This window comes from Psilocybe cubensis, chromosome 2, assembly GCF_017499595.1.
Source record: "Psilocybe cubensis strain MGC-MH-2018 chromosome 2, whole genome shotgun sequence".
Lineage (NCBI taxonomy): Eukaryota > Fungi > Basidiomycota > Agaricomycetes > Agaricales > Agrocybaceae > Psilocybe > Psilocybe cubensis.
Window position 1 is genome coordinate 134,398 of NC_063000.1, and position 14,098 is coordinate 148,495.

Consider the following 14,098-nt stretch of genomic DNA (forward strand, 5'->3'; position numbering starts at 1 on the left):
CTTTTTGAGTTGATGTGAGTGGGGTTTGTGGGGAGAGTAAGAATGAGTGTGTCTGGGTTCGTTGTGTACGAATCGCGATTCTTGGATGTTGCCGCGTTACCTTGCGTTGTGTTGCACTGTTGGCGGCGTTGACTTTTTTTTTTTTTTTTGTTTTGCGTGGCCTTTTTGATACCCATACCCCCTGCCTCTGCCCTGCCTGTCTTCTCTGGTCATTTCTTGTCTTTTACTCTGCGTCTGCGTTTTTGCTTCACGATTGCGATCCACGACCACTGCGTCAGCGTCAGTGTCTGCATCTGCCGCCTCTACGTCCACGTAACGTACGCGTACGCGTACTGTTAGGAGGAGACCCGGAGACGAGGCGGGAGAGAGAGACGAAGGACCAGAACGTGTTGGGTGTGCTAACAAAGAAGGAACTGAGGCTACGTAGCTACGGGTGTGTCTACAAATACTGTGTGATATGTGACTACAGGCACGTGTGTGTGTCTACGTTAGAGGGAACTCTAACATCACCCCCCTCTTAAAGGTGGGCGTCCGGGATGTTGTGGAGGCGTATGTAATTGTTTAGTACTTCAGAGTTAGGGAAGGATGAGTGGCTTGACCACGAAGCGTCTTCCTCTGTGCAGCCATCGAGCAGCACGAGGAACTGTGTTCCACTGCGCAGGGCCCTGTGGCCGAGCACACTTGCAATGTCTGGGGGTGGTAACGCGGGGGGAGGTGTTGGTGTCGCGGGTGAAGTTTGGGAATCGAATTCTGCTGGTATGAAACGGGAGAGTTTAGAGACATGGAAAGTAGGGTGGATCGACCACGAGGCCGGTAGGTCGAGGGTGTAAGACTGGATGCCAACGCGTTTCGTCACAGGAAAAGGTCCGTGACGCTTAACATCGAGCTTTTTAGACGGACGTGAGGACTTGATGTCGGAGGCGCTGAGCATCACCATGTCGCCAACATTGAAGACGGGTGGAGCGCGGTGAGAGGTGTCATAGGATCGCTTCATTGCATCAGCGGCGAGGTTTAGCGCTGAAGCGGATTCCTTCGCGAGGGAATCCATTTGAGAGGCGAATTCAAGAGCTTTGGGGACACGGTCGTCCGAGAGGCGTGCGGGTTGCAGGGTTCGGCGGGGGTTGGAGCCATAGTTTAGGAAGAAGGGCGAGAAGCCAGTGGACGAGTGAATCTTATTGTTGATAGCAAATTCGGCGCATGCAAGCCATTCCACCCAATCATTTTGCCTGTTATTCACAAAGATCCGTAGGTATTGTTCGATTTCTTGATTGACGCGCTCAGTTTGTCCGTCTGTTTGAGGTCGAAATGCGGTGGACGCGTTCTGTGAAATGCCTAGCAGGTCGTTGAGGGCCCGAGTAAAGTTTGACAGGAAGATTGAACCACGGTCGGAGATGATGCGTCGTGGCAGTCCGAAGTCTTTCCAGACATGGTCGCGGAAGAGGCGCGCGAGACCCTCAGAAGTGATTGACTTTTTGCATGGGATGATACGAACCATTTTTGAGAGTCTATCGACGACGACAAAGATCGAATCGAAGCCGCGAGATTTAGGTAAGTCCACGATGAGATCACAGGAAATGATCTCCCAATTGGAGGAAGGGATTTCGTTGGGGGTCAGTAGGCCCGCGGGCGCCATCCTCAGAGGCTTAGTTGATTGACAGGTGGGGCATCCATCAACGTAACGCTTCGCGTCTTTTGATAGTGACGGCCACCAATAGTCGCGCAGGACGAGTTCCATGGTCTTCATCCGGCCAGGGTGGCCTACGGATTGGTGATCATGACAGTCGGCGAGTATTCGTTGACGCAAGTTGCCTTTGTTTGGCACAAAGATTCGGTTATGCCATGAAAGCAAGCCGTCGTGGAGGGACCAGCCAGGCAGGTTCTTGTGCTTTTCCCACATTTCAGTGATTTGGTGCTGGTGAGTTCGAATGTCAGCCAGGACGGGGTCATCCCCAATTGAGCATTCAGCAGTACGTCGAATGTGTTCTGGGCGCAGTAAGGTGACGTTTTCGTTGTCGCCAACACCTTTATCGTAGTCGGGGCGGCGGGACAACGAGTCTGCGCAGATCATGGTCGGGCCTGGCTTGTGGACGAGTACGAAATCGAATTCAGCGAGCTGCAGGGACCAGCGAGCCTGACGACGGTTCAATTTCTGAGCGGTCATGAAATACTGAAGGTTCTTGTGATCGGTGTGGATCTCAACAGGAGAATCGGAGCCGTGGAGGTAGCGTCGCCAGTCATCGAGAGACCTCATGATTGACAGTAGTTCGCGGTCATGTATCTCGTAGTTGCGCTCAACGGGACTGAGGGCTTTTGAAGCAAACGCGACCGGTTGCCAGGAATTGTCAACAAATTGGCTGAGCACCGCGCCGGTTGCGTATCCAGAGCTGTCTGCCTCTATGCGGAATGGGGCACCGTCGCGGGGAAGAAGTAGCACCGGGTGTGAAGCGCAGGCGGATTTGAGCTCGTTGAAGGCGGATGTTGACAAATTGTCCCATACCCAAGGCGCCGAACCACCCAGGGCATGCAGGGGAGCGGCAATGCGGGAGAAGTTCTTGATAAACCTACGGTAGAAGTTGACGAAACCGAGGAACTGTTGGACGTCCTTACGACAGCGCGGGATTGGCCAAGAGGTGATAGCGTCAACTTTCTTGGGATCCATGGACATTTTCCCGTGGCCGACAATGACGCCCAAGTATTCCACACGGTCCTGCTCAAAACAGCACTTTTCTGGCCGCAGATAAAGCTTGTTGTCCTCCAGAATCTGCAAGACATTGCGGACAAGATGTCGATGGGACTGGACATCATCAGTGAAGATGAGGATGTCATCCATATATATCACGACATGGCCGCCAGCAATGAGATCCTTGAACAGATCGTTCATCATATTCTGGAAGGTAGCTGGTGAGTTTGTCAATCCAAAGAACATTACAAGAGGCTCAAAAAGTCCAAACTCCGTGATAAAGGCAGCCTTGTGCTCATCGCCTTCCCTGATACGAATGTTATTGAAACCCCAGCGGACGTCAAGTTTGGTGAATACTTTCGCGCCTTTAAGCTTGTCCATGAGGTCAGAGATGAGCGGCAATGGATAGCGGTTCTTGATCGTGATATCGTTCAGGCGTCGGTAGTCTTGCACAGGGCGCAGTGAGCCATCCTTTTTCTGGATGAAGAAGAAAGGGGCGGCATAGGGAGAGATGGAGTCCCGTATACGGCCAGTGCGTTTTTCCTCTTCTATCCATTCCTTGACCTTCGAGGTTTCAGCGGGCGACAGACGGTACGGCTTTGCTTTGAACGACTTTGCATCTGGTTTCAGGTTAATAGCATGATCCCATGGGCGACGGGGTGGGAGCTCGTCAAACTCCTCTTTGGAGAAAACAGGTGCAAATTCCTTCAGGTAGCGGTCGGGATATGAAGCTGCTTCACGTTGAGTTCGCAAAAAGTGAGAAATGCGGTGGTCGCATGAGCCATGGACTTGTTCGGACGTGAACTCATTGAGGTCAACCGCGCACATCGATTCACCATCGGCAAGTTCACCAGCAAAGGCGTCAGCCCATTCCGCAGCAGAGACCGGCGTGAAGGGGCCCGGGCTGTCATCAAAGATGTCGTCTTCACGGAGCTGGGGTCCTTCGCGGCAAACATTCACGGTTTCGCCATCAGGGTGCGAAGTCGGCAGCACGTCAGCACCACAGGACGTGGGGCAGCGTGCAAAGCAGAGCTTGGCCTCTCGCCAGTCAACAAGCGGATTATGGAACCAGAGCCAGGAGTGCCCGAGGATGAGGGAAGATGATCCCGTGTTGGTGACTGAAAGGCGGAGTCGCTCAACATGGTTTTCAATGCGGATGACAAGGTAAACAACATCTGTGATAGCACCGTTGGCATTGCGAGTTCCGTCTGCATTGTAAACGCTAACGGGGTGGGGCAGCCGCTCAGTCACCCATCCATTGAGTTTGACAAAATCGGAGTGCACGTAACAACCAGTGGCACCGCTGTCTAAGAGCGCTTTCAGCGACACCAAAGAGGTCGAGCCTGGGGGTGCAGCCGACATTGGAATGTCAAGGCATTTACTCCCCATGCGGGAGATGTAGTCGCGGGGCTTCTTGAGCTGCTGGAGGACTTTGGCGGCGTCGGTCCAGGGGAGATCGCAAAGAGCAGCAATCAGATCATCGTCAATGTCGTCCCAACGCTCCTTTGGGGCCCAGGATTTGAGCAGGCTCTCGGTTCGCCAAGGCGTGCTGCGTAATCGGCGCAAGTTGCACAGGACGGTGCGGACAGGTGTAGGGATTGAAGGCGGGCAGTCTGTGTGGTCAGCGACGGGCGGGCTGCAAAGTAGAGAGTCGCGTGGGGCCGGTGGTGGACTTGCATCGTGTGTCATAGAGACAGATGCATCATCGTGGGCGGAGGTTTGTTGAGCAGGCTTGGTTGGCGAATCTTCATCCGAATCATCAGAGGCATCTGGGGCTTGCAGCTCTGGTGGATCATCCTCAGGACAGGATAAAAAGAGGTCTGAATATGGAATGCAATCGGGTGCCATAGTTGGAGGTTGTGGGTGCGCGGGCAGGAGTGTTGGTGTCGGGTAGTCGGAGTTGGGTGATGTTGTTGAAGAAGAGGGCTTGTCAGGAGTCAATACAGAATTGGATAATGAAGGTTGAGGGGTCGCGTAAACAGGTAACACGGGCAGAGGTACGGATTTTGGAGACAATGCAACATGCAATTTGGGAGTAATTACAGGGTTGTTGTACAGAAGCGGCGAGGACGTACTACTCACTCGACGCAAGAAACAAAATCCGAATCATCAAACAAGGCACTTTCGTCAACATCAACGCATCGAATCTCATGCTTGTCGTCATCAGGCAAAGCATCAAAGCACTCGAGGACGGCCCGAGCTCGTTCCAGTTTTGCGCGTGATTTGCGTTGGAATTCGAGATCTTTGGGTTTGGGGCAGACTCGCATGAAGTGGCCAAATACGCCGCAGTTAAAGCAGGGCAGGGCGGCACGTCGATTCGGAGCAGCGGAGATGTTTGCAGGTAGAGTCGCGTTGGGGGCAGGAGCAGCGGGGCGGGGGTTGCTAGACTTTTGAACAGTGGAAGGGGTGGAGGTGAAAGAAGGGGGAGGACGCCAGGTGGCGGTGGTGTTGACGACCGGAGTCACCGTGGCATCAGTCTCACGCAGTCTGTGAGCCATCAAGATTGCGGCACTCTTCCATTCCGCGAATGTGGGCATCTCACGGTGTGTTCGTCCAATCTCCTCCATAATACGCTTATCCAAGGCCATTTTGAAGCATTGGATCAACGCTTCGTCGTTAAACTTGGAGCGAAAGGCAAGGTTCTCGAAGATAATAATGAACTCTTGAGTGGGCGTGGAGTTCTGACGGATGCACATGATCTCGCGTGCCGCGCGTTGTTGCGAGAAATGGAACAGGAAGGAGTCTTTCACGCGCTCCTCAAAGTCGGACCAGTTGGTTAAGACGCATTGCCCAGACTCTAGCTCTTCAATGAGCTGGTTACGCCAGACAGCGGGCGTGCCGGTCTTGAAAGAACTGAGAGCGGTGCGTACTTTGGAATCAGTGGTTTTGTATGCTTCGGGGTCGGAGTGAAAAAAGTTACGCCATGAGGCCAGCAAGTCTTCGACAGTATCAGAGGAGCCGTCGAAGGCACCTGGAAAGGGCACCTTATAAGCGCGTGAATCACCAGAGCGGGCGGTAGAGGTAGTCGCAGAGGAGTGGGTAGAGGTTTGGAGTTGGGGTAACGCGAGGAATGATTTGAACATAGTTTCGGCTTGTATACGCGACAGTTCGAGAATATCTTTCATAGTTTCTTTATTGGATTCCTGGCTAGCCTTAATGAGAGCGATAATGGCAGGGTCAATTCGGGACACAGTGTCGTCATCACTACCGTCACGACCACGACGGGGGGAGACCGAACGACCTTTACTTTTTCCGGGAGGCATGAGTGCAAACGATAAGCGAGAAGCGAATTAAAAAAAGGAAAGAGAAAAAAACAGAGAGGGTGGGTGTATGCGCCAAAAGGGTGAATATATGCGCTTCTAATCGGAGGGTTCAAGGTCAGGTAAGCTGTCTGGGGTAGAGGACCTGGAGAAGAGAGGAGAGCTGAGAATATCGTCAAGGCGGGCGTGAAGTCCAGACAAAATAGCAGGGCTAAGAGAGGTGGTAAAAGCCAGATTATCAATGCGGCGAGACAGAGTAGCCAGACAATCTTGTAGGTCGCGAACGCGATCAGCCTGGTCGTGTAGGTAACGCAACTGTCTTTCAGCGGAAGCGAGAAGGTCTCTGGTATGTGAGATTGACCGTTGACAGTCTATAACAGCAGCAGTAAGTCGCCGAAGGGTATCAAAAGATGCACCCTGGTTGGAAGCAATACGCAGGGTTTCTTCGTGCAACAAGAGGTCTCTTTGCAAAAAAAATAATTGCCAAGAGTAGCGGTCACAAGTGTCGGTACAGGCTTCGATATCCTGCTGGATGGGCAGGATCGAAGGGGAACGAGGTAGTCCAGGCAGTTTGGGAAACGGTGGTATTGAAATGCCAAAAGGCGATGAGAGAGGATGTTTTGAATGTGTTAGAGTTCCTTCTTGATGTTAGGAGGAGACCCGGAGACGAGGCGGGAGAGAGAGACGAAGGACCAGAACGTGTTGGGTGTGCTAACAAAGAAGGAACTGAGGCTACGTAGCTACGGGTGTGTCTACAAATACTGTGTGATATGTGACTACAGGCACGTGTGTGTGTCTACGTTAGAGGGAACTCTAACACGTACGCGCCCTCTTGCGGCTTGCAAAATGTGAATTGCGAATGTTCTGCGAATGCTGAATGTCTTCTGAAAGCCACAAGTCAGGTCAAGTCTCGTCACACCGTACACGACACCACACGATACACGACACGACAAACGTTCCGCCAAGATTTTTATGTTCATGCAATGTTCCGAGACATATTCGAGTGGGTTGGGATTTGGGTGTACACTAACTGTCTTTGTTCATTGTTCATTGTTCAGACTGCAGTGTCGTGTCGATGTGTGTGTGTCGTGTCGGTGTGTACGTGTCGTGTCGGTGTGTGTGTGTCGTGTCGATGTGTGTGTGTCGCACGAGTCGGTCCAGGAATCCAGGGATTGATTTACTCTGACTTTCGGACTTCGCAGGGGAGTGAAATTTGGATGGAATGTTGATCAAGGTGTGTCGCGATCGTGGACTAGCTTGCTAAGCCAATTTTTTGCGGTTGCACTCGGTTTTTAGATTTAGAGTGTATTGCGCATTTAACAGTACGAGGAAATAAATTTTTAGGTTTGTATGTATATATGTGACCACGGACACGGACACGGACACGGATACCAAAAGTGACGGTGAACAGGTCAGTGTGTTACGAGTGTAGAGGATGTTACTAGGTTGCGTGGAGGGGAATTGTACGGCGGCACTCTTCTCTTCTCTTCTCTCATCTCATTTCTCTTTGACAGTTCAATTTCCATTCATCACCATATATAATACTTGCTTCACCTCTTCCACAGGGATATCGGGCTTACCACCATATCCAATAATTCCTACACCTCCCGGACATACAAACGCAACTCTGAGCGCAGAAGTGAGTTTCAATTCAACTGTGTACTTTTACAAAGAACAATCAGCACGAATGTTTGTGGTTGTATATATATCAGTACACATTCTGGCAGCAAAGAACTTTCTGCCCTGTCCAGCAACACGCGCCGTCGCCACAATTGGACGTCTGAGTAGCGACGTAGTTGTTGTTGCATCCTATGCACGTTTGGCCGATCCTAGACCAGCCTACATTGCTTCCTTGGCATGACCCGGCGCAGAACGGTGCTGTGCCGTCCCAGTAGCATCCCTGAGCTGCGAGCTCGGCGTCGGATAAGGCAGATAAATCTTGCGCTTTGTCGGCGCTCTCAGTCGCGAATGCGATGGAGGTAATGGCCAATACGAAGAAGGTGATTGAGAATTTCATGTTGCAAGGGTTTTCTGTCGAATATTTGGTATTAGTCTGTTGATCCAGTAGGTGGAATGCAAGGGTGCGATGAACTTAACAGTAGTTTTGAAGAAATCGCTTGAAAAAAAATCAATGTTGAATGGCGTCTTTATAGGACAACTGCCTTGCATTGTATTCCTATACTAGCTAGATTGCGTGAAGCTTCGACCAAGGATCTTGTAGTTTTCCTTAGCTCATATGTTTACAACAAAACCACGCTACCACACGCCACAAAGTCCATTCAAGTACGCACTGGTCTCTTCCTATTCATCGGAAACTCCCGTTGTATATTGGAACAGCGTCTCGAGCAGGCAAAGACCCGTCAGAAGCAAATCCCGAAAACGCTGGCACACGTAAACACAGCTGGCATGCAGTACTGGAAACTGCAGTGAATCAGTTCAAAACATATTAAAGGACTAAAGTGATAGGGACCTTTGATAAAGCGCTCTAGCACTTTGCCTTCTGGCGCGTTTTCTCGCTCGAGAGCGTGCTGTTCTGATTTGCCGCCGCGGCCGCAGTTTCCAAGAGATAATGAATATTGAGCTAAGGGAACCAATAAAAGTAACTTAGGACGGAAGTACCCTGAACGCATTTCATGGCTTCTCGTTTATAAACTAAGGGAAACGACAAACGTCGGTCGGACGTATCCGGAATAGGTGTAGCCGGTATTGTTCAGCCTTCTAGATCTGATTCCTGCCTAATCTTTAAACTAACTCTCGACGTGCCATTCAACTATGAATGCACTATACCTATCTACGTTGATCCACATCTAGACCCGCAATACCCCGTCTTCGTTCTTTCAAGCGCTCGACACGCGTACTATATCTCCGTTTAGCGCTCAACGACAACGGCAGCGTCGTATACTGTCAGCTCGATACACTCTTTCATATGCCCATTGCACTGCTTTCGCAATGTGAGTATGTTTCCACCCTCCCCATCCACATCCCGTACTCATCTCCACATCCCACCCTCACATTGCAACCACCCCCTGCCAACACATCGTTCCCTCCGTATTCCCAACACCTGCCCCACCTCGGTGCATATCACATCTTCGAGTAACAAATTAGGCCACCAATAATAAGTGATGTGAACGTCGCTGCCGAAACTCTGAATCGCCGTGAGAAATCAACGCGGCTCATCGATGAGCGGAACTGATAAAACGTGCGAGATCAACAAAAAAAATTGGCATTATACCGCCGTTGACGACATTCTCTACCATCTACTGACTGACTATCATACACGATGGTGTTTTCCGCTACCCCATCGCTGAGTGGCCTTCGACTTCCCGCGTCCTCTGGAATTGTTCCGCTGTGGTACATCGGGGCGACCGGTCCTTTGAAAATCACGGCATGTAAGTCACTATCTTATCTGAGCGATGCGGAATCAAAAAAACACTTACACGATAGTTATGTTCTCCATGTTGACGGACATTTGGTGGTGGGCAAATGCCTTGCTAGCCGCTTTTGTGTCTGCGGTGACGAGTGGGACAAATCCACCTTCCTTGGCCTCAGGCGTCGTCAGTGGCGTCAAGTTGTGTGCGTACAACTTCATCATTGCTGGAGCCCTCGGGTTCAGTTTTCTGCGCTTCCCCCTGGCGCCCTGCACCGCTGTGCTTTGGTCTCCTGGCAAGGAGTCCGGGGTCTCCTTTACTTTGGGTTTCTTGGGCTTGTGGGAGCCTCCAGCTGACTCCATCTCCGAGTCAGACTCCTCGCGTTGTCTCTTTCGAGACCCGCTTTCACCACTGGAAACAAATATTTTTCCTCGTGAGCTCGCAGCCTCGAAGTAATTGCTGATGATCATGCCTCCCAATTTTTTGGCCATGCCCTACCATCCTCCGCTCTCCGTGTCTGTATTCAAGAAAGCAGCGTCAGTGTCTACGATGAAGAGAGGAAGACAAAATTCATACCCTCCGTCATTTGTTTGGACTTTGTTGATGTCTTGTTGCTCTACGGGCTCCTTTGTGTGCCCGGAGCGGCATCTGTCGCTTCCATCGATGACGGATACTAGTGTTTTGTTTTCCTCTCTTCTCGAGGAAAAACACATTGATGGACCATGGGTGGCATTGGAATCCTCTCCCACGTCCAACCATGACTGAGAATTGTCGGAAAATATGCCCTGATGCTGGGCTGTATGTGTGCTTCCCCCTATGTATAGAGGCTGAGGAGATGTTTTGAAACTAATGCTCTTTTTTGGCCAAAGCTGTCGTGAGTGTACTGGTAAAAATGGCATATCATTGCCATCCGCATTCTCGACGGGCGCCGTATGCTGGTCAAGCATTAGGTCTGCGAATGATGAGATTAGCAATAGTCATTAGGTTTATAGTTAAACAAACATACTCTTCCCGTTATCCAGATGACTCAAAGTACCGTCGACGGCATCGGGTACTGTTTGGTGGGTTGAAAAACCCGTGCTCTCTGAATCCAGGTAAACCGCGGATGGTTCTGTCTGTGGATGAACTAATGGGTGATGATGGAACGGCTCGTCAAATTGATCTTGTTGCCAATGAGAGGGACCTGGCTGTCCCATTGCTGGTATTGCAGGCGATGTTGATCTAAATGAGAAAGTTGTTGTCAATAGGGCTATCACATATGGGACTTTAGGACTGACGGTTCACGCCTACTTCCTTCGGAAGTCGCATCCCGACAGTTGATTAGCTCCTGTAAGGAGCTTGTATGTACGGGTACCATCGCTGGAGGGGATAGTATCTCATATTGACTGCTGGTATATGCCGATGGAGTGGCATAAACTGTATAACGGTTGTGGAAATCCTCGATTTCACCAGGGATTGGCTGGTGATTATCCTGGGCATACAGAAATCAGCGTGGCTGCTCGCGTGCGTGCGTTTTTGCGTGTGCCTGCGTGACACGCATTTTTGCGCAACAACTGTGTTCTGCACGCATATGGATGTGTTCTGCACGCAATGTCACAATTGTGTCACATATAGTGTTGGATTATTTCCCGCCAGTACTCGGTTATCTCGTGCGTAAGGAAACAAGGATTCTCTTCTACTGGATTAGTTCAATAATAAATGATAATTATTCAATGCCTTGCCAGCACACTTGCATGATTCTTGCCATTTATAGCATTTGGCTTAATTAATAGACATCTACTCAAAATTCTACTATACAGAGGTAAATCCTGTTTTCTTGTGACTTCAGCATTGCTATCACGTCCTACTTATGAGCACAGTTAGCTTGCTCGGATGATTTGGTGTACCTGGGCGTGTTCCTCGACACCATCTCCGGCCGACTACGCGACCAGCCGCATTGCATCCGGCAACACCTTTTATTCAATGATGTCCGACCACATTACCAGGCCCGCGAACTTGAATAAAATCTTTTTTTTTGTCCTTTGGACAAGTATTTGGTGTCGTCGAACGACGATGAGCGTGACATCACAGCACGCTAATCGCACTCAAACTCACGCATCTGACACGCAAGCAGCACGCGACCTACTTTCCCACGTGCACGCGAGGACATGCGATGATACGCGACCCGATTATTGCGTGTAATTGACACGCTAACACCTGTGGTTCGCACGCGATGACCCCGCACACAGATTCATCTTGCACGCCAGTACGAACTTATGCGTTTCTGGCTCGAAGTATCCTACCGAAAAAATGTATTCAATGAAAAGTTCACTGTACATCCCAGCCGCTTGTGGAGGGATAATTATAGAGATATTGTCATTTGTATTGTGTATCAACGGTGTAGTACGGCTTGAAAATACTTTTATATTCACACCTTGTGCCGTAGGTGCATCCTTAGATGGACTGGTAGTGTTGTCTTCTTCAACTGCCTTGATGCTATTTGAATCCAAGTGCGGATGGATATCTAAGGGATGGCATCTATTCCATGAATAAATGAAGATGAAGAAAGTATAGTACTCATGTATCCTGAGTCTGTAGTGGTGACTTCTGGCTGCTTATGATCTCGTTTCATCATGTCCTTATTAATTTGCATAAAGCTCGTAAGGAGGAAGGTCCACTAACTCCAAAAGAATTCAGAAGTCTTCTGTTGACAACTCAGTAGCGAGTGAAAGACGAAAATTATGTGGGGGAATAGTACCTTATTAGGCTATACACCACTTGTTCTGGAGTCAGAGTCTATTTAAATGAAAAGAAAGGTGTATAACAATCCAGTGCTTGCAATAGTATATCTAGTACTTAGTACAACTTGCTAAATGTCAGATTTGTGTTGAGATATGCACGCATATATCACGCTACCTCAATGACGCTGCACGCATTTCAATGACATGTACACGCAAGATCTGTCAATTTGCACACAAATTCACCGAATAGCATTTATGCGCAGCACGCAAAAATAGGTCGCACGCAGGCTAGCCACGCTCTTTTCCTGGTGCCCGATTATCCTGATCTCTCGGACTCGCGCCACTCGTGGCTGGAGCTTGTACGTCGACCTCATCAATGGTATCCCTTCTTGCATCTTTCATTTCATGGTAGCTGGGTAGGCCTGGAAAAAGTCGCGATATACTGCGCAACACATCCGTACAGAATTGAAAAGTAGGGTCAGAAAGAGGTGCATCGATGGCATCAACTGGATTACTGTCTCCGGCTATATATGAGGCGCCACTCAATGCATCAAGGTCGCGGTTGTCATCGCATGGGTTATGTGGCACATAGTCTTGCAGGTCAGACAAAGTGAAGTCGGAATATGGCATAGTTGGGACGTTGGGTGGTTGACGGATGGTGGAAGAGGGGAGGAATAATCTGTCGAAAGGGAACAATGGTACTCAAATATGTGTATAGAAAGTCCCAGGCTCCAGCTCTTTATCCGGTGAACTGGGTTATGACTTACGCTTACAACGTGTAAGTATTCCGATGATTTGATGATGGATTCCCATGCCAGATTCTTCTTTACCGGCGCACAAGGCATATATGCACGACTGCGCTCTGACATTACAGCCTTGAACAAGGCGCATGTTGTATCAAGTCCCGTTCACCCAACCTCATGGCGAACAACGATGTGATCTTGTTTAATTGCTTAATCTCCTCGTTATCTTTTAACTACTGAAAATTGTAATCAATTCTCCACATAGTGTTTGCAAGAACTGGCTCTTCGTCATCGACAAAAGTATAAATTTGTCACACTGTCAAAAGGCCTGAGAATATCTTCGACATCTGATAACGACACCCAACGCTGTGTAGTTACGTTGTTGTGTGCACATCCGTGGGGAATCAGTGAGATCTTATCAGTTTGCGCATGTAAGCTCGGTTGTCCCTAGACACCACATGACCTAATTAGGCGCAGATTTTTGAGTTCACGGTCTTCGACGGTTTAAGTGTTCGACTAACATTGAGCGCTGATTTCGAGTACTAGCTGTCATTCAACCGCTTTTGCCTGACCCCCAGAATGGTAACCGTATTCCAGCATCCACAACAAGTGATAATAAAATCAGATCATCCATCACACAGAACTATGTCGGCTATACACATGTTGTACAACATCATAAACCTCTGTCGGTGGACCAATGCGGTTATTATAGGAGGCATAACCTGGAAGAAAGTAATTTATAAGCGGCTGGTAGAGAGAGATCAAGAGGAGTGAACTCCGATAAGGGGAAGAACTGATACTCGCCAGCACCATCGCTCATGTTTTTGTACTGCAAGAAGGATGGGAACGAGTCGGTAGAGTGCCGAGGGGAAGCGACCCGGTGATGAACCACGCAATCGACGCGAGAGGGTTCCATTCCAGACTTGTTCATGCATGTATGGTGTTGGCAAATAGGTGCTTGGTGGGCGTTGAGGTCGAATTGTCAGGAGAGTGTGTAGTATGACGCATAACGACTTGATGGATGAAAGCATTGTTGAAAAAATGAATTGAACCACGCATATATTTAACAAATAAGATGCAAAACATATCAAAACAAACCTTGCTAAAGCGCGTCGTGACCTCTACCTTCAACAACTTTGAGAAGGGGTGGGTGGGAAAGCAGACACTCACTGAAACATTTAGGAGTACACGTGAAAAGGCGGCAGCTGCCTCTCGAAGAGGCGCGACAACCTACTCTTCCAACTGACAGGACGAAGTAGGCAAATTGCGACAATTTGTGAGGGTGTGACACTTGTGGGAACAGTATAGATGGCGAGCGGCGGTAGTC

General features: G+C 49.6%; 1 protein-coding gene across 1 annotated transcript; it reads right to left on the reverse strand.

Moving 5' to 3' along the window:
* Positions 1 to 9,373: 9,373 nt before the first annotated feature.
* JR316_0001578 (uncharacterized protein) lies at positions 9,374 to 10,504 on the reverse strand (the record flags this gene model as incomplete). The annotated part of the gene is made up of 3 exons (XM_047887381.1): positions 9,374 to 9,719; positions 9,885 to 10,260; positions 10,315 to 10,504. The coding sequence occupies 3 exons, from the start codon at positions 10,502 to 10,504 to the stop codon at positions 9,374 to 9,376; spliced, it is 912 nt and encodes a 303-aa protein (XP_047752304.1).
* Positions 10,505 to 14,098: the final 3,594 nt, after the last annotated feature.